The 20,595-nt window shown below is 55.4% G+C and overlaps 1 protein-coding gene across 1 annotated transcript in view; it reads left to right on the forward strand.

The window, feature by feature from the left end:
• The window catches only part of RGMA (repulsive guidance molecule BMP co-receptor a), a 33,802-nt gene extending 13,569 nt beyond the window's left edge, over window positions 1–20,233 (forward strand). The window contains exons 2-4 of the mRNA XM_060179347.1: window positions 1,584–1,699; window positions 13,076–13,563; window positions 18,176–20,233. Coding sequence (XP_060035330.1) covers window positions 1,584–1,699; window positions 13,076–13,563; window positions 18,176–18,898 — 1,327 coding nt within the window. The 3' untranslated portion in view covers window positions 18,899–20,233. The remainder of the gene's footprint in view (window positions 1–1,583; window positions 1,700–13,075; window positions 13,564–18,175) is intronic.
• Window positions 20,234–20,595: the final 362 nt, after the last annotated feature.

Here is a 20,595-nt window from a genome sequence, read left to right on the forward strand (position 1 = left end):
AAGACCCCATCTCTCCTGAACCAGAAAGGCATGAGGACTGACTTGCAAGGAGGAGATCCTGGCTGCCTGTCTGGGGCCTGCTCAGTGGGCCAGGGCAGTGGGCTGGGATTCTGCAGATTTAGGGCCCAGGTGAGCCCCCAGGGCTGGCCACTGGAGAGGCCCTGGGCCTGCCTTCACCAGACAGGCTGGGGCTTGAACCCCGGTTTGGGGAATCATCATTAGTGGGAGCCTGTGGGATGGAGCCATGAATATTTGGAGGAAATGTGGTAGCACCCCAATTGTAAGGGGTTGTGTGTGTGTGTGTTGGGGGGGTGTCTCAGGAAACAAAGACTTCCATTTGGCCTTGGCTGTGCTGCTCCTTCTTATGGGGTCTGTAGAAGCCAGATGGGAAAGTGCTATTGCTTTGGGCTGTCTTCACAGACAGGGACTCCCAAAGCTAAGGCCTCAAGGCACCCCCCACCCCCGGCGCCTTTTTTTTTTTTTTCCTGGCTCCTCAGAGCAGCCTGTGTGGCCTTCAGAGAGTCTGGGCTGCGATAGTGCTTAAGAGAAACAGCTACATTGGATAAAAACTCAGTCATTCGCCACCCCGCCCCCGCCCCCGTCCCCACCCCCAAAGAACCAGATGAGGAGGCTTGGAAATTGGAAAGGGAGGGAGGGAAGGGTTTGACTGAAAACACTTGATCCTTGGGTAGGCGCTTCCTCCCAGAGATGTTTCTCAGGTGCTGCCTGTCTCTCAGTGTCCTCTCGCAGAGTGTCAGAGCCCTGGGGGTGTCAGAGAGGAGATTCCCCACTTCTCGAAAATAAGGCTTGAACTAAAGGAGGTCACCGCCCTCATGCTGACCCCCAAGACCCTTGGTGCCTTCTCCCTGGCAGCGCCCAGTAGCCAGGCCCTGCACAGTGCGGGGACCGCCGGGGACACCTCCTCCAGGGTGGCAGCTGCCTCCTCCCGCGCCCCCCATCTCCTGGGTCAGGTGGGCGGCCCCCCACTTCTGGGGGCGCAGCCAGGGCGACGCCCCGGGAAGCCGCGAGGAACTCGAAGGGCCAAGGGCCAATGGGGGGGCGCCTCGGATGCGAATTTCTCAGCCTCTCACACCGGGGGGGGGGCACCTCTGAAACCCCCCCGGGGGGATGGCGTGGAAGGGGGACCTGGGGCTGGTCTCCAAGCAGTTTGTGACTGAGTTGGCTGTTTGTGGAGGGGAAGATTCGGTGGTGGGGGGGGGGTTTGCAGCTGCGGCCTCCGCGCTCTGCTCTGCGGGGGCCCTGGGCTCACCCTCCGTCTGTCCCGGGGTCCCCCAGGTCCGCGAGGTCCCCGCCGCCAGCCCCACAACCCCGCCCCGTCTCCCTCATCCCCCCCCCAACTGCTGAAACCCGAGCGCGAGGGGGCGGCCCGCGCCCACATTGGCGGGGAGGCGGGCGCTGGGCGGCGGGGAGGGGCGCCTCGCTGGGGGGGGGGGGGGAAACCGGGCGCCCGCGGCCGAGGGGACCGAGCCGCCCCGGCTCGCTGCTCCCGCCGGCGGAGCGAGGCTGCCCTGTCCCCGCGGCGTGGCTGACTGTCCCCCTTCTGTCTCGCACTCTTCCTCCAGGGCGAGGCTGGTGGGAACAGGCCGAGCTGGATGGATGGGCATGGGGAGAGGGGCAGCGCGCTCAGCCCTGGGATTCTGGCCGGCCCTCACCCTCCTGCTCTGCAGCCTCCCGGCAGGTAAGTCCCTCTCCCCCCCCCCCCCGCTCCCCTTCCCAGCTGTCTTTGTTTCCCATCACGGGGTCCCGGGTGGGGTGGGGTGGGGTCTTTGAGGTTTTGGAGCGGTCTGCAATAAGAAGCAGTTGGGCCGAGGAAGTTTTCGGGGCGGAGGACACCCATTCAATCCCCCCTTTTTTATCTCAGGAAAGGGGTACCCGGGACATCCACCAGCACCCGCCTCCCACGGAGAGAATGGGAGTGCGAGAGGTGCGAGGTACTTTCTCTAGCCCCGCGTCCGTCCAGCACTTTGCAAACCTGCAGGGTGGCGGGAGGGGGGTGGAGCCGGTGTGTCCTCCCCCCGCACCCCAGGGTGCTCGACGCCCAGCCCCGCGCCCCCTCCGACGGGCAGCGCCCCTTCCCGCTCCCGGCCACGCGGGACGGCCCACGGGGCTGCGGGGCGCCCGCCCGGCCGCGTGATGACAGGCCGCGTCGCCCCCTGTTTGTTTTTATTGTGTCAGAAAGGGAGAGAGAATTTTCAGAATTAAAGCTGGAAAAAAAAAAAAAGTCCATCTGTTTCCAATGAATCCCCCATAGTTTTTCACAATGTTTTTGGCAGATCGCTGCTTTCAAATTCCTCCGAGCCCGGACCTCTTGTTTTTGTTGGGGGAGGGGAGGCCCAGTCCACAGAGGAGCATTTGTTCCTTCCCAAACGCTCCAGTTTCTTTACTTTTTTTCTCTTCTTCTTTCTTATTTCTTCTCTCTTCTATCTTCATTCTTCTTTTTCTTTCCCCTCTCCCTTTCTGGGTGGGGAACTCGCGAAACTTAAATTCCCCAGTCTGTTTACTTTATAATGTTTCATACAACTTTATTTTCATGTTCACCATATGAGCCTCGCAGCCTGGTAACACCAGTTAAACCCTTTCTGCCCGTTTTTTCTCTTGCAAAAAAAAAAAAAAAAAAGACTAGTGGGCCCAGTGTCCCGGACCCAGTGGCCCCCAGGAACATTTTCTGTTGCGCAGTGGGGAGAGAGGGGCTGCCGGCAGGGGTCCCCGGTGTCTTTTTTTTTAGGGGGTGGGATCTGACTCCCAACAGGCAGTCCCCTGCACAGCCCAGCTCTGCAAGAAAGGACTTGAGTGAGACCAGGGTTGAGCCGTTTTGTTTTGCTTCTCAGCCAACAAGAGTTTCAGGGACTGACAGACAGGGGGCCCTGCCTGGCTGCAAATTGGGGGTTCTGGTGGGTGAATGCTGCAGGCTGCAGTTAAGGGGAGAACAGGCTCTGCTATGGGACCCCCTCAGCCCCAGTCCCTCCCCTGGTGTCCCCCAGGCCCAGGGCTTCCCTCTTGGAGAGCCACAACCTGTTCCCAGCCCCAACTACATTGCTCTGCCCCCAACCTTGGAGGTGGGTTGTGGGATTCAGTGCCCCCCAGCCCTGTCCTGGCCCAAAAATATTAAGTCACAGTACCCAAGCTGCAGAGTGTCTTAACTCTCCCCCACCCCAAAAAAAGGGACAGTTTCCCCAGTGAGAGAAGCATCTGGCTGAGAAAAGGCTCTCCTTCTCTACCAAGAACTTAAATATATTATAGAACAGATTCTGCTTTACAGTGAAATCCACCTTTCAGACAAGCAGGAGTTTGCAGCATGTGCCCTTCTTGGTTTGGTCCTGATAAAGATCCAGCCCATTGGAGGTTTTATCAGATGGGTTGATAAATGGCTTTTGTCCCTGGGTTGCCACAGGGGGGATGTGAGCTCAGCTCTGAACTGAAATTGAGAAGGGGGGCTTAGAGGCCCTTAAAACAGCACCTTCCCGCTCTTAAAGTGCCAGCACTTGTTAACAGTTGGGCTGGTGGGTGGGAAGGAAGGGCTGGTGGGGGGCTCTCAGAGACAGAAAGAGGCTGGGAGGGCTGCTGATTTTTATTTCTCCATTCATTTCTCTTGAAAAACTTGCAAGTAGCCCCGCAGGGTCTAAGGAAGGCAGGGTTGAAGCAAACCCAGCGGAGGCTTATGTAATTCATGGCCCAAATTCCATCACTTTTTTGTTTGCAAGAAGCCCATTGCTTTTTTGGCTTCTAGGCTGGTAACTAAAACCTGGCAGATAGAGCCGATAGCTGCACTGTCATGCCAACTGGCTCATGTTTCTTCTAATTTGAGGCCTTGACAGCTGCAGTCAGGCAAAAGTGCCCACCTTCTTGAAAATCAAACTTCCCCAAACACCCCCTGCCCCAGGGCTCCAGAGGCTCTGAAGCCCGAATGCTGCAGAAGCTCAAGGCCCCATCCTCAGCAAGAGCTGAAATGGATGGTTTCCCCCCCAGCAGAGAGCTGGGCTGTCAAGATTCGCTGAAACATGGACAGAGGGGCCACTTGCAAGGAGGGCAGAGAAGCTGCAGGCTAGAGAGTGCAAATGCCTGGCGGGGGTAGGGTGAGGGCAACACTAGAGGGAGGACATGGGGCAGCTGTGGCCTTTTCCACCCATCACGGTTCCCAGCAGAAGCAGCCACGGGAAAGGGAAAGCAGGCTTGTCCCTGCTGTTCAGCATGGATGTCCTGGGGAGCCAGCCCATAGGCACATAAGCTCATCCAGGCAGGGAGAGCGAGAGGGAAAGTGTGTTCTTGCGTGGCTCACCTCAGCTGGGCTTAGAGTTCTTACGTGAAGTCACCTAGGCCTACCCCATCCTGGGAAAGGGCATTGTGCTCTCCCTAGAGCCCCATGGTCTTCCTTGCCCAGCCTGCAGCTAATGGGTAGAATGGTTACATGCAGCAGGGGAGAGAGGGAAGGCAGGAAAGTCTTCTTCAGTGAGTCTTCCATAATCACATCCTTTTCAGAATATCATTACCAGAGAGGTTTTTTTTTAAATATTTATTTATTTATTCCCTTTTGTTGCCCTTGTGGTTTTATTGTTGTAGTTATTGTTATCGATGTCGTTGTTGTTGGATAGGACAGAGAGAAATGGAGAGAGATGGGGAAGACAGAGAAGGGAAGAGAAAGACACCTGTAGACTGGCTTCACTGCCTGTGAAGCCAGGGCCAGAGAGTTTTTTTTAACTCTGCACCATATGACTTCACAGAACAGGTCTCCCTCCCAGGGCCTGTCCTGCAGACCTGTCAGCCCTTGACTGTGTTGTGTAGATACTAGGCTCCAGCATGCTGGTCCCCAGACCAGCAAGCCACACAGGCCTCCCGTAGAAACTTGTCCCGTTGGAAGAATCCTTGTCCAGAAACCTTTCTTTTTTTTTTTCCTCCTGTTTCTTTACTTTATTTTTTTATAGAACGAGAGCCTTTGGCTTGAGGGATGCCACTTCTTTTTTGTTTTGCAGACCATTTTTTCATGGGGGCAGAGGTGCACAGCACTGAAACATCCTCCATTGCCTGGCTCAAACCTGGGTTGTGTACATGGCAGTGCAGGCACCCAACCAGATGAGCTGTATCTCCAGTCCACAATTGACTTTCATTGGGTTTTGTTTTTCAGAGAAAAGTAGAGAAAGAGACAGAGAGAAGAGCCATAGGACCTAAGCTCCCTTCAGTGCAGTGGGGACAGGGCTCAAGTCTGGGTTTAAGCTGGAAGAGCAGAGCACTAACCAAGTGAGGCGATTTGCTGGCCCCGCCCTTTGCTTATAAACTACAGCCCCTTTAATTGCTCCAGGAGCTGTGAATCTGTCAGTGCTGAAGCCCCCCCCCCCCATCTATACACATGTTGACTCTCACTGATGCAAGACTGAAGCTTATGTTATACAGTAATGCTTCGGTAAAAACAGATTTTTTTTTTTGACGGTATCTGTGTTAGAAATGTTTGTCTCTGCAGGGGAAACTAAGACCTGGAGACCAAGCTCCTGCATGGTGCCCAGGTTGCTTCTGTGTCCTCAGAGAGCTGAGGCTGTTCCAGTCAAAGCTGCGGTGTGGAAATGTTTTCTCCATGCCCATTGCCCTCCCAGTGGGACTGGGTCCCCGAGGGAGAGGATGGAATGATGTCCAACTGCAAGAGGCAGGCGGCAACAGGGACCTGCAGGAAGGAGCCCTGGCCTCCAGGGAAGTGGACTGGAAAATGCTGCAAGTGGTTGATCCCTTCAATCCTAGCAGTGGGTTGGAGAGTCAGGACCCCCAACCCTTCTCTGCAAGGGTGAGGAAGTGGTTAGCAGTCCCACAGAGCTTGGGAGATCTGGAGAGGAGTAGGTTAGGTTCAGATGCTCCGTGAGATGGACAGGAGGTGGCCCAGGACCTGACTCCATGGTGGAAGATGGTAGGGTGGAGTTGACTCAAGAGCCTCTCTTTGGTGATATGTGTAAGATTGACAGGTTGTGGGTTAGGTATTCTTCTTCCTCTTCCTCTCCCTCTCCTCCTCTTTCTTCTTTCCTTCTTTTATTTATCTATTGCTGTTTGTGGTTTTGATTTTTTTTTTTCTGTCTGGCCCTGGGGAATGAACTTGGCTTCTGGCATATGTAGTACTGCTAAGTGGCCTCCCCAGTTCAATTTTCTGTTCTTTGTTTTTTGAGAGAGAAGTAGAGACAGACAGAGAATAGAGACACTTCAGCTCTGCTTCCCTATCTGTGGAGCCCCCCAGAGCCATCAGTAGTACTCCCATGTTGTGCCAAAACTTGCACCCAGAGCCTTGCACATGGTAAGGCATGCACTCTACCAGGTGAGTTATCTCCCAGTCTTCATGTGTTTGTAATGTTCGGCTAATTCAAACTGCCGAAAATCAAAGACCTCCACCCTCCCCCCCCCTTGTTGCCCTTGGTTTTTGTTGTTGTTGTTGTTGATGTCATCATTGTTGGATAGGACAGAGAGAAATGGAGAGAGGAGGGGAAGACAGAGAGGGGGAAAGATAAGACACCTGCAGACCTGCTTCATCACCTGTGAAGCCACTCCCCTGCAAGTGGGGAGCCGGGAGCAAGAACCCGGATCCTTACACTGGTCCTTGCACTTCACAGGCACATGCCCTTAACCCACTGCGCTACCACCCGACCCCCCTTTTATATATATATATATATATATATATATATATTCCCTTTTGTTGCCCTTTTTTATTGTTGTTGTGGTTATTATTGTTATTGATGTCGTCGTTGTTAGACAGGACAAAGAGAAATGGAGAGAGAAGGGGAAGACAGAAAGGGGGAGAGAAAGATAGACACTTGCAGACTGGCTTACCACCTGACTCTCCCCCCCCCACCCTTTTTAAGATAACCTATTCATCTCTACTTAACCAAAGCTTTTCTAGTTTTACACCTGTGTCTTTAGATGCTCTCAGCCCTGGAACCCTGGGGGTGGCTGTCACTAGTCTCATCTCTTGTGTCCCTTGGACTAATGTTGGCCTGTGTGTTGGGGGCTTTGCTGACCACAGCCTGGGGGTCAGGTAGGCCTCTCTCCATGCTGTCCAGTCATCTGGGGGACAGTGTCCCTCCCCCCTTGTCCTGCAGCTAACAGCCTGAGGACCCACACCCATCCTCACCCCAAATCCGCAGATGAATTGCTCTGGAACTTAGTGTTCCTTGTGGTTCCGCTTGGAGCTTCTAGGTTTCTGGGGCCCACCCTTCCCAGGTGTTCACTTCCTTGGTTTCTAGCATATCCCCAGTCTTCGGGTCACTCCTGACCTCCCCCAACTCCACGTCCACCCACTGTCCTGTGGGCAGCCCTCAGGCCTTGCTCTTGGCCCCACCAGTCTAGAGTGAGTGGACCCTTGCATTTCCATTCAGTCCAGGCCTAGGGGCAGTGCCGTCTGCTCGGCTCCAGTGAGGCCTCTACCAACAGCTGTGCTGGCCCTCCAGCCACCTAGCACCTGTGCTTTTAAATCACCAGTTCTGTTTGCAGGGAACCCCATTTTCTATTTCTTTAACCCCCTCCTCATACCACACCCCAAACCCACCTGGCCCTGAAATTTTGCATTTTTGTTGGTTCTGTTTCTCACTTAATGGACAGAGACCACAGAGTTTTTCTCCATATGCTCCAGTAGTGGTTCCCCCCCCCCCAATTATAAAAATAAAACTCATTTCCAAATCTAAAAGACAAAAAAAAAAAAAAAAAAAAAGCCAGATCCTAACCTCCCACAGCCCAGCCTTACGAGTTAACCTCATTCAAGAGATAGTGCCTTTATGTTGTTCTCTCTGAAGTCTAGTCACTTGAAAGGCAGTTCATGTGGCTCAACTAAATGTGGTCCTCACCCCTTATGGGCATCATGATTTTCACTCTACTAATGAAGAAACAGGCTCAGAGAGGTCGGTCTCCAGCACTGTATAAGCTCACTAGTGGCAGAGGCAGGAACAGAAGCCAGACCCCTAGGTTCCATATCAGATTTGGGGTAAACGTACTTGCTCAACTTGATTTATAGCATATAAAGCTTTAAAGATGGAGCCAGAGAGACAGTTTACCGGGCAGGGCACATGCCTTGCTGTGTATGTAGCTCAGGTTGGAATCCCAGCACCATATGGGAGGTGCTATGGCACTGGAGGAATCTCTGGTGCTGTGTTCTCGTTCTCTCTCTCTCTCTCTCTCTCTCTCTCCCTCTCTCCATATATATATATGACAAGGCCCCAACTCTGGGAAGAAGGAGTAGGGTGGGGAATGAGCTGTGACTTGGAGGTGGCACAGTGGCTAGAGCTTTGTCCTTAAAAGCATGAGGTCCTTTGTTTGCGTCCTGCATCAAATGCACCAGATTGACGCTTTGGTTTTCTCTCTTTCCATTCTCTCCAGTTGATAAATCAGTAGATCTTAAGGGGCTGCCAAGGAGGTGGCTCAGTGAGTAGAATGCAGGACTTGGTGAATGAGGTCCCAAGTTCAATCCCTCATATGCCAGAGTGATGCTCCACTCATTAAATAAATGCCTCTTTTTAAATAAAAAGCACATAAAACGAGAAGTGAGCATTAGGGCTGTGACTGGCCCCATCTGCTTCCCACCCAGCCTAGCCTGGCCTGGCTGTCCTAAAAGGAAGTAGCCCCTCTCCCCCCACCCCAGCTGCAGGTAGGGCTGTCACTATGCAAGTCTCCTCATCAGATGATGTCATATTTACCCATTTGTGCACTGTTTCACCCATGCAGCCAGAGCCCAGGATGCCCAGCTCTGCAGAAAGGAGCCCCTGATGGCCCCCACCCCAGACTCCCTGAGGAATATTCCATGAACCCAAGCTTGCACCCGTGTGTGCCAGCCGGCCCTGTGCCCAGCCAGTCAGCCAGCCACTCTCCCCGCCCCAGGCTGCGGGAGGTGGAGGAGGAAGGCCTGCCCACCCAACAGGGAAATAAGAGAGAAACCACTTCAAATGTACTCTGACCGATGAGCCCCCTGGTGGCCAGAGCCCATCCAGGGTGAAACAGGCTCCAGCCTCACCTCAGCTCACTCACCTGGGAGCCTCACCCCCAGCTAGAGAGTGGTCGGCCCCTGTGTTGCTGTGTCATGGCCCTCCGGCCAGAGGGTATTGCATTGGATCCCTGTGCCCACACCATGACCCTCTTACACAGAGGTCCCCTACTCCCCTGCATGAGCGGCCTGCTTGTGGCCTTGAGTCTAGGATGAATGAAGCCCCTTCCAGTGCCCCTCTGCCAGTGACCAGGCTCTGCCACGCCCCAGGGGGGTGGGAGCAGAGGAGGCCATCCAGCTGAAAAGATGAGGTGTGCCCTTCTTGGCACTTGGCCTGGCTTATTGCCACGTGGAGTGGCCCTGCTGGGTGTAGCCGGCCCTGGGGAAGAGGCACAGGGCCACCTCTGCCCACACTGGGGTGGCAGCAGCCACTTAACTCCCAGGCCCTGCTCCCCAGAGCCACCCTCCATCCATTCCAAGGGGGGTGGGGAAGCTGCCCCTGGCCTTGCCCTTTCTCCCTTGGGTTGGGGGTAGAGTGGGAGACCTTCAGGGTCACAGCCCCAGGCCTGCAGGAATGCCTTTCTGTAAGGCTTGGACTGCTGCTTCTTGGAGGTTAAGTAAGGTAGGGCCTGCCGCACCTGGGGAAAAATCCAGCTTGTCTGTCACCTGGGTGTGTCCCTCTTGGTATCTGATGCCAAACCCAATGGAGTGAAATTCCTAGGGGAGGGACATAAGCAGGCAGCTCCCAGCAGAGAGACTCCAAGTTGCAGCCCAGGCAGCTAGGCAGACACTGCCCAGGCCCCATGGCCCTTGCCCTCTGCAGCACCCCGGGACACGAGAAGCTGGAGAGGGGCCTCTTGCTGGGTGCAGTGTAGGTGGGTGACCCACAGGACTTGTTGCTCCTCTGCCACCTCATTGGAGACCCAGAGGCCATGCAGTGAATTCTCTGTCAGCTGCTGTCCCTTTGCTCTGCCCCAGTGGAAGCCATCACCTCCTAAGCTGCATGGCTTCCTCAAGTAGCTTTCAAATGGAGCCCAGTTCTTACTGAAAAGTATGCAGGGCTGCCCAGTCAAGTGCTGACCACCTGAACCACTCAGACTGGTGACAGCTCCGACCAGGAAGACAGCAACCATACTAGGTGCTCTGGGATGTGGGTAGTCCAGAAAAGGCCCATGGGAGGTGGGGTGGGGAGCCCCCTATGGCACAGAGAGCTGCAGGAAGCAGTTCCCTCTCTAGTGACAAAGGAACTGAGGAGCTTGAGGGACAGTGTGCTTTGGAGGGAGGATCTCTGGTATAGCCCCAGCCCCTGTGAGTCACAGAGCTGGAAACTGCCAGGGCTGAGGGGACCCTTCCCTTCCAGTCTCCTGCCCCATAGTGGGGGCATCTACCAGGGAGCTGGGCAACTGGGGGGGTGCCAAGTTTGCAGAAAGTGCAGCATTGGGTTCTTGGTGGTCTTAGCTGGCAATCAGGGCTTTTGCATTTGTCCCCAAACTCCTGATTCCACTCACACTAGCCAGCATGTCACTTCTGGCCAGTGCCCCCCCGGGGGGGGGATGCTGCTCTCTTCCACTCCTGTCTTCCGTGGGGCACCCCTTTCTCTAGTAGGTGTGGTTTTGAATACAGATGGAACAGGTTTTCACCCCAGAAGCAAACTGGGGCTGGTTCTGAAACAGCATTGAGCTCAGCGCTCACACTCCATCAGATTCTGAACTGTCATCTCTGGGTCCTGGCAGTTACACTCTCCAGGCCCTGAGAGCCACAGCACTGGTGGCAAGGGTATCTGCCAAGAGAGTTGTACCCCTTTAAGAGGAGGCAGGCTCTGCTTTGCTGACTAGCCCCACCCGGCCCCTGAAACCCGATCTAATCCCTTTGCACGCCGGTAATTTATTGGTCTATTGGGCTTTTTCTTGGTGGCAAATTGCATTGTCTTTATTCCCGGGTTCTGGCTGTGGCGGCTTTCTGCATTCCTAAAACTCTTTCTCAGGGCCCAGCCTTCACACCCCCTGGGTGCACCGCAAAGTACATTTTATTGGACTCCTTTGTTATGCAAACAAAGTGGTAATAATCAAGCTATTATTCTCCCAGATTGGGCTTGATTAACAGTTCAAAGGAGAGCTCTGAACGTGGATAACGCGAGGCTGGTATATAAATATTTTCCTCCTGCCTCGCTGGGACCCCCTGCCCCAGTCTCCACTTCCGAGGAGCACCAGGTTGACTGCTGGAAGAAATAGGATTGATGGTGTGTGTGTGGGGGAGGGGGAAACCTCCCCCATAGTGTACTGACATAGGTCTGTGGAGTGCTGGGCATGCAGCAGCATTGGGGGGAGGGGGTGTGGATGGGGATACTAGTTAGGCGTCCCTTCTCACTTGCTTTGAGTGGAGAGCCAGAGGACTGCTGGACAAAGACAGAGGCCTTAGCCTGCTGGGCCCCGGGGACCCGCAGGCGGGAGGCACTGAGGCCACTGAGAGGTCATCCTCCGAGTCTTTGATTTGAGCCTTTGTGACCTGGCTCTTGAGGACTGAGGCCCAGCAGGCAGTCCCCGGGAGCAGATGTGGGTCACAGCTGGAGCAGTTTCAGAGAAAGAGAAAGGGGAGGGGGTTACTAAGAGAGGGGGTACTGCAGGGAGAGTTCCCCAGCCCCCAACCCAAGTCCCAGGAGCCCCACCGCTCAGTAAATCTGGGGGCCCATCCTGCTCTCTAGGCTTTGCCTGCACACCACCTTTGCACCAAGTCTCCCACCTGCAGAGCTCTGCAAGGAGTTGAGGACTCCCATGGTTGGCGGAGGGGGGTATTGTGCCCAACGCGCGCGTGTGTGTGTGTGTGTGTGTGTGTGTGTGTGTGTGTGCGCGCGCACGCGCGCGCGCGCGCGCGCACGTGCATGCATACCCCCCTGTTTGACCTCAAAGTTCTGAGTCTCCAGAGAGAATGAAGGCCAGGTACCTGGGTGAGCAGAGGTCTCCCCAGCAATTCCCCTGCCCAAAGACACAAATGGAGTTTCCCACTTCTAGTCAAGTTCTTTAACCCATGGGTACTGGTTCCCTAAGTGATCTTGGTGCTAGAGGGGCCAGCGCTCATGGGGGGGTGCTTGCTGGGAACCTGCAGCCCCCTCTGCAGAGCACAGCTAGCAGTCAAATCTCAGACATTCTCCTGACTTTTTTAGCCACCAGGGTTCTTGATGGTTCCACTGTCCTGAGCAGCTTTTCTTTTGTTTTCTCCTTCTGCTGCTTTGACAGGACAGATACCACTTGTGAAGCACCCCCCCCCCCAGAATGTAACATGATAACACATGTGCGCTCTAGTGGGTGGGCCATGGCCCACCCACCCCATCCTTGTTTCTACTTTTAAATTGTATTGATTTATATTGAATTACCACCAGGGTTATCGTTGGGGTTCAGGTGTCTACACAGTGAATCCACCCCTTCTAGGGTTTGTTTTTTTTTTTTTAATAGCAATATAAATTGAGAGGGAAGGAAAGATGAAGAGAAGGAGCACTGCCTTACTGCTTGTGAAGCTTCCCCTTTGTATGGCTTAAACCTGGGTCTTTGCACACGGCTTCACCACCACACACCTTCACCTCCACTTTTTTTTTTTTTGCCTCCAGGGTCGTTGCTGGGACTCAGTGCCTACACCATGAATCCGCTGCTCCTGGAGGCCATCCCCCCCCTTTTGTTGCCCTTGTTGTTGTAGCCTTATTGTGGTTATTATTGTTGTTGCATAGGACAGAGAGAAATCGAGAGAAGAGGGGAAGACAGAGGGGGAGAAAAAGATACCTACAGACCTGCTTCACCGCCTGTGAAGCGACCCCCCACCCCCCGCAGGTGGGGAACCGGGGGCTCGAACCGAGATCCTTACGCCGGTCCTGCCAGCTGCGCTACCGCCTGAACCCCACTTTTTTAAAAGACAGGCATATAAGGGGCTAGAGATTGTGCCTTGGCGCGCGCGCGTGTGAGTGTGTGTGTGCGCGCGTGTGCGTGTTTGTGTGTGTGTGTGTCTGCATTTCTTATTTCTTATTCTAGAGGTTCCTGAGCGCAGGAACCTCAGCCGTGAAAGTCTATCGTGCCAGCGCCGGTGCTGTCTCCCCCAGGCTCGCTGACCCCACGCCCCTCCCTGTCTCCACAGCCACCTCCCCGTGCAAGATCCTCAAGTGCAACTCTGAGTTCTGGAGCGCCACGGCAGGCAGCCAGGCGGCGGCTGACAGCCCCGAGTTCTGCGCCGCGCTGCGCACCTACGCCCTGTGCACCCGGCGCACGGCGCGCACCTGCCGCGGCGACCTGGCCTTCCACTCGGCAGTGCACGGCATCGAGGACCTCATGGGTCAGCACAACTGCTCCCGCGAGGGCCCCACGGCGCCGCCGCGTCCGCGCACGCCCCCCGGCGGCGACAGCCAGGAGCGCAATGACAGCCCCGAGACCTGCCACTACCGCCAGGCAGCGCCCAACTACACGCACTGCGGCCTCTTCGGCGACCCGCACCTGCGCACCTTCACCGACCGCTTCCAGACCTGCATGGTGCGCGGCGCCTGGCCGCTCATCGACAACGACTACCTGAACGTGCAGGTCACCAACACGCCGGTGCTGCCCGGCTCGGCCGCCACAGCCACCAGCAAGGTAGGGCCACCCCCTTCTGTGCCAGGGAGCAGACTGCTGGGGAGGAATCTTCTTGAACGACAGACAGCACCCCCCAGGGGTGAGTGAGGTCGACCTTAGGGGTCAGAAGCAAGCCAACAATAGATGCCAGTTTTCTATTTATTTAATATATATATATTTTTTTGGGGGGGGGGTGGCTGGGCGGCAGCGAAGCGGGTTAAGTGCACATGGCGCAAAGCTCAAGGACCGGCATAAGGATCCCGGTTGGAGCCCCCGGCTCCCCGCCTACGGGGGGGGGGGTGCGGTTCGATTCACAGGCGGTGGAGCAGGTCTGTAGGTGTCTACCTTTCTGTCCCCTCTCTGTCTTCCTCTCCTCTCTCCATTTCTCTCTATCCTATCCAACAAAATGGGAAAAATGGCCTCCAGGAGCATTGGATTTGTAGTGTAGGCACTGAGCCCCAGTGATAACCCTGAAGATATAAACAAACTGTTTTGTTAGGACAGAGAAATTGAGAGGGAAGAAAGGGGTGGGGTGGTGTACCTGGTTAAGGGCACATGTTATCACGCACAAGGACCCAGGTTTGCGCCCTGGATGTCCACCTGCAGTAGGAAGTTTAATGAGCAGTGAAGCAGGTCTGCAGGAGTCTCTCTCTCTATATATTTTTTCTCCCTCCTCTTCCAATTTCTCTCAGAGAGGAGGAGCTAGAGAGGGAGAGGGAGAGAGACAGCTGCAGCAGCACCGCTTCACAGCTTCTGAAGCTTCCTCCATGTATGTGTGGACTGGAGGCTTGAATCTAGGTCCTTGCACATGAAAATGTGTTCATTCAGCTAGATGCACCATCACCCGGCACCCCATGTGATGACTTTTAATGTGATTTCTCTTTAAGTTTATTTATTTTGTCATCTTTGGAGCTGCCCCGCTGCACGCTGCCTTTAGTCATACAGAAAAGGCAGAGGGAGAGAGGTCAAAGACCAGAGTTTCCCCCAGTGTGGTGGGGGCTGGGCTCAAGCCTGGGCTGCATGTAGGAGGTGCTTCCTCCAGGTGAACTATCTTGACAGGACGGTTGGTTTATTTTTGCTGCCAGGATTTTCCTGAGGCTTCAAGCCTGCAGAGTCCACTGCTCCCGGAAGACAATTTTTTTTTCCTGATAGAGAATAGGACAGACACCCCAAGCACTGCCGAAATAGCTCAGTTGGGAGAGCGTTAGACTGAAGGACAGGCACCCTGGCGTTGTTTCAGTGATCATGAAAACTTCCCCTTTGCACAGGGCTCCCATGTGGTGGCCAGGGGCTCAAACCCCTAGCACTTTCTAGTTGGTAGTGGGTTTGTTTTCCAAGGTATGTGGCTTCACCAAGGTGGTCCACAAGGCCATTTCTGCCCCTCCTCCCCCTCTACACCTGGCCCAGATGACCAGGAATATTCCAGACCCTCCCTTCTGCTCTGGTGCCTTTTGAATGCCCCCTCCCTCTGTGTGTGTGTGTGTGTGGGGGGTCTCTTTCTGGACCCAACTACTAGGTAAAAACAGCAGTTTCTGGAGTCGGGCTGTAGTGCAGCGGGCTAAGCATAGGTGGCGCAAAGCACAAGGACCGGCATAAGGATCCCGGTTCGAACCCCGGCTCCCCACCTGCAGGGGAGTCGCTTCACAGGCGGTGAAGCAGGTCTGCAGGTGTCTATCTTTCTCTCCTCCTCTCTGTCTTCCCCTCCCTCTCTCCATTTCTCTCTGTCCTATTCAACAATGACAACAACAATAATAACAACAATAAAACAACAAGGGCAACAAAAGGGAATAAATAAAATAAATATAAAAAAATTTTTTTTTAAATTACTCAATTTAAAAAAAAAACAACAGCAGTTTCAGCTTGGAGGATGCCCCCTCCCCCAGACTCTCGGTACCCAGCCTAGAAGCCTAGTGTGGCACAGTTGTGGTCTGTGCTCCCCTCCCTAAAACCAGGAGAGAAGAGCAGGGGTGCAGTGATGGCAGCCTCCATGGAAGCAAGATGTCCTATTCCCAGCCAGGGGAACCAGTTTGTCACCTCCTTCTGCTTCTGGCTGAGCTAGTAGCACCCCATTGTTCAGGGGAGAACACTGAGGCCCGAGGTAGAGAGGGGAGGGAAGGATTCCTTATGTACTTAACACTGCAGAATTCACGCGCTTAACCTGGGGCCCCTGGGGAACGTGCTGCCTGGGAGAGCACCATCCTGAGCTGTTACTCTCTCCTATTCGTGCGTGCAGCAACCCTCCCAGCAGGGTGGAGGTCCCCGGGGAGGGGGCAGTGTAGACAGCAGCAGCCCTGCTTGGCAGCAAGCCGCCTGGCTTTCGACGGGCCCCCTTCATGCTGTTACTTGTGGCTGAGGGCCTGGCACGGGTGCCAGGCAGAGTGAGCGCCGTCAGCCCTCCAGGAGACGGGCTTCCCAGACAGGAGGTGAGTGCCAAACCAGCCCTTCCTGTTCCAGGGGGCGGTGGCACCATCCCCCCTCCGCCCCCAGTGTCTGTGTGGCCCTGTACTCCGGGCAGGACACCCCAGCTCTTCAGCCTGCACCCCCCCCCAGGCCAGGACCACCCACTGCCCAGACCACCCTGGCGGACCCCCATATCCAGGCAGCCAAGGCTCACGAAATGGTCACTTTCCCAGGTTGAGGGATGGTGTAGTATTGGCTACATGCTGGGTGAGGGTGTGCAACAGACCAGGGGGCAGTGGGGAAACTAAGTCCCCTGTCCAAGTGACAGCATGGTGGGGTGGTTGATGGGCGGGCCCAGCAGTACAGAGGAGACAGGAGGGGCTGGTGCTACTCTGCAGACAGGCTGCCCCCTGTCTGCTTCTCCCAGAACCCCATCTGTGCCCTCCAACACCCCAGAACTGACGCAAGACACTCCCCAGGCCCCACCCACAGGCTGACTAGACTGCTGTCCCTGCCCTCCTTCTAGCTCTGCTCCCCCACCTGCATCCTGTCAGAGCTGCCTCTCCTTTGGGATGCAGGTGGCAGGCACCCTCCCAGGTGAGCTCTTAATAGCCAACTAAGACCTTTTTTTCTGTTTCCTTTTTTTTTGGCCACCAGGGTTCAGTTAGGGCTCAGTCAGTGCTTGCCCATCAAATCCACCAGTCCTGATGGTCTTGTTTTTTTTTTTCTTTTTCATTTGATTGAAATGGAAATAGGGAAGGGGGAGAAAGAAAGACACAGTTCTGCTCCACTGCTCATGAAACTTCCCTCCTGCAGGTGGGGATGGGTCTAGAACCCCAGTCGGCACACCTAACAATGTGTGTGCTCTACCTGGTGTGTCATCACTCAGCACCCCCTGCCCCAACTAGAGTTTTTATTTCTCCATTTTCACATGTCATTAATAGTGGGTTATAATATTGTACGGTGACAGTGTAGAGTTCCACACCACCCCACCACCAGATTTCTATATCCCCACCTTCTCACCTCCCAGAGATAGCACTGAAGTTCTCACAAGTCTTTGAAACAGCTTGCTAGTTTCTATTTGTTTGCAAGTTCGTGTATATCCGTTCTCTAGATTCCACATGTGAGGGAAATCATCCAGTAATCAATGAGTTGCTTTGTTTTGTTTTGGGGTGTGTGTGTGTGTGTGTGTGTGTGTGTTTTGCCTCCAGAGTTATCGCTGGGGCTCAGTGCCTGCACTACAAATACACTGCTCCTGGTGGCCATCTTTTTTCCCCCATTGATGTTGTTGCTGCTGCTGGATAGGACAGAGAGAAATTTAGAGGGGAGGGGAAGACAGAGAGGGGGAGAGAAAGACAGACAACTGCAGACCTACTTCACCGCCTGTGAAGCGACCTCCCTGCAGGTGGGGAGCCAGGGGCTCGAACCAGGATCCTTGCACTAGTCCTATAGCATCACGCTAAATGTGCACTTAACCCAGTGCGCTACCACCCCCCCCCCCATGAATTTAAGGAAAAGAAGAGCAGAAGGCATGTGGTGGTCCACTTGGTTAAGTGCACATAGTACTATGCACAAGAGTCCATCAAGGACCTGGGTTCAAGCTCCCGCTCTCTACCTGCAGTAGGGACACTTCATGAATGGTGAAGCAGGCAGGTCTGTAGGTGTCTGTCTGTCTATCTCTCCCTCCTCTCTTAATTTCCCTTTCTCTTGATTAAAAAAAAATTTTTTTTTTAAGGAAATAGCCACCAGGAGGGGTAGACAAAGTGCTGACACCAAGCTCAAGCAATAACCCTAGACAAGGAAAAGAAAGAAAGGGAGTCGGATGGTAGCTAAGAGGGTTAAGTGCACGTGGCGCAAAGTGCAAGGATCGGCTTAAGGATCCTGGTTCAAACCCCCGGCTCCCCACCTGTAGGGGGGACACGTCACAAGCGGTGAAGCAGGTCTGCAGGTGTCTGTCTTTCTCTCCCCCTCTGTCTTCCCCTCCTCTCTCCCATTTCTCTCTGTCCTGTCCAACAATGATGACATCATCATCAACAACAATACTAACTACAAGGGCAACGAAAGGGAAAAATAAATATTTTTTTAAAAAAAGTAAATGAATAAAATAAACACAAAGACAGAGTGCGAGAGAGAGCGAGAGCTGTGCCCCAGATGAGTCTGGGGGGCTCAGGGCCCCTCCAGCCCTTCCTCTCTGTCCAGGACCCCTCTTAACATCCGTCTTCTCTCCCCACAGCTCACCATCATCTTCAAGAACTTCCAGGAGTGCGTGGAGCAGAAGGTGTACCAGGCCGAGATGGACGAGCTGCCGGCCGCCTTCGCCGACGGCTCCAAGAATGGCGGTGACAAGCACGGAGCCAACAGCCTGAAGATCACGGAGAAGGTGTCAGGCCAGCACGTGGAGATCCAGGCCAAGTATATAGGCACCACCATCGTGGTGCGCCAGGTGGGCCGCTACCTGACCTTCGCGGTGCGCATGCCTGAGGAGGTGGTGCACGCCGTGGAGGACGGTGACAGCCAGGGCCTCTACCTCTGCCTGCGGGGCTGCCCCCTCAGCCAGCAGATCGACTTCCAGGCCGTGCACGCTGCTGCTGCCCAGGGCACTCGAGGTCCCCACGGGGCCAGCCCCCCACCCGCTGCCCCCGGGGACACCTTCCCCTACGAGACGGCCGTTGCCAAGTGCAAGGAGAAGTTGCCGGTGGAGGACCTATACTACCAGGCCTGCGTGTTCGACCTGCTCACCACGGGGGACGTGAACTTCACGCTGGCCGCCTATTACGCACTGGAGGACGTGAGGTCACTCCACTCCAACAAGGACAAGCTGCACCTGTACGAGAGGACTCGGGAGCCGCCGGGCCGGGCCTCTGCCTCTGGGGCACCCCCTGCCCCCTGGTCCCTCCTAGGGGGCCTCCTGCTCCTGCGGCTGCTCCCCACCCTCCTGGAGGCCGTGGCTGCGTAGATGGGGGAGCCAGGCCTGGCGCCCCTCCACAGGTGGGTGGCTTTCCGGTGGCCCCAGGTCCCCAGGACAGAAGTGGCCACTGGCCGCCAGGCTGTGGACTGGCTACCTCAGAGTGGGGGGCTCTGGGGGCCGTTGACAGGCTGTGCTGACAGGCGCTGTGATGTTTGTGACGGTGGACGTCCCCCCCCCCAGTGTGAATGTGCAAAACCAGAGCCCACGCCCGGCCAGAGACACGGGGATGGGTCTCCTCCACCTCCCCACCCCCGTTTGGCCCCCCCCGGGGTCCCCAGATGCACTGAACTGCCCACTGACTGCCGCACGCACACACACTCGCACACTCGCACACGTGACCCCCAGAGCCAGGACCCGGGCAGGGGCTGGGTATCCTCCAGGCTGGGCCTCTGGCCGTTTTGTCCTAAAGGGGCCGCTCTCCTGGTGTCACCCCTCTCCACAGTCCTCCAGCTGCTGCAGGCAGAGGTTGGGAGTTGGAGAGCCTCACAGCTGGGGACAGTGGGGGACATCCTGGAAGCCAGCCTAGGTGGGTGGACCCCCTGCACCCCCAGGTGCTTAAGAGCAGTCCCTGAATCTGAATGTCCCCACTGCGCGTGACCTTGGGATTCCAGTTCCTTCCTTTCCCACTGGGGGCTGGAGTCCTGGGTGGGGGTGGGGGTGGAGGGTGAAGAGCTTGTGGATGGGGCCAGCTGGCCTGCCCTGATCCACTCCTCACTCGCCTCCCCAGGGCCCCCTCCCCGGCCTGTCCGCTCACCTCTGTGTCCTGGGAAGGGCAGCAGGGCCACCCCTTGCATCCTAAGACCACACAGCTAGGAGAGACTAGCCACAGAGATGAGACCCTGCCTCCTGGCAGTCTGGCTGCCTGCCCTAGGGGCCTGAGACCCCCAGGAACTGGGGCAGGGGTCCCCTTGGCCCTCCTGGGGCAGCCTGCACTGTCCCCTCTTCCCACCTTGGGCCTATGTGGCCCCTCCACTGCCCCCCAAGGACCTCACATACACTGGCCCAGGAGGCTGTGGTTGCATCCCGCCTCCCCCTCCACGAGGTCCCCCCTCTTCTGCCAAACCCCGATTCCCTGACAGGCAGGCAATGGGAGGAGCACAGCAGCCCTACGCCTCCCCCACTCACCTCCTTTTTTTTTTTTTTAAGAAGGTCCCCATGTTGGAAGTAAAAAGTGAAGCACTTTATTTTGGTTGTGTTGGCTCGTGTTCTGCTTGGAAGTGGGGGCCCCTTGCTGCGGCCTGTGTGGTGTGGTGGGTCACCCCTGTACATACTGTAAATTATTTATTAACTGCTCAACGCAAGTAAAGTTTGGTTTTTTTTGTTTGTTTGTTTGTTTTTCCCGTCTTGTTCTTTTCTTTCAGACTCCATGTTGGCGTTTGCTTTCTGAACAGGCCTGCCAGGGAGGGGGGGCGTGGGATAACTTCAGGGTGTCCCCTCAGGTGTACTTGGGGGGCCGTGTGTGTATGTGTGTGTGGTACCCAAAGCTCCTGCTTCTAAACTGGCTTTTCCCTCAAAATGGGGCTGGGTGGATGGGCCTGAGGCCTAGAGTGACCGCACATGGCCTCCCCACCAGCAGCCCTGGAGCCGCCATGCTCACTCCCACAAAATAGAAATAAGGCTTTCTTTAGAGGGAGAAACACATTGCTTGTGAAGTGTCCACACTACATGGTGGGAAGTGGGGGCTT

Source organism: Erinaceus europaeus, chromosome 20, assembly GCF_950295315.1.
Source record: "Erinaceus europaeus chromosome 20, mEriEur2.1, whole genome shotgun sequence".
Lineage (NCBI taxonomy): Eukaryota > Metazoa > Chordata > Mammalia > Eulipotyphla > Erinaceidae > Erinaceus > Erinaceus europaeus.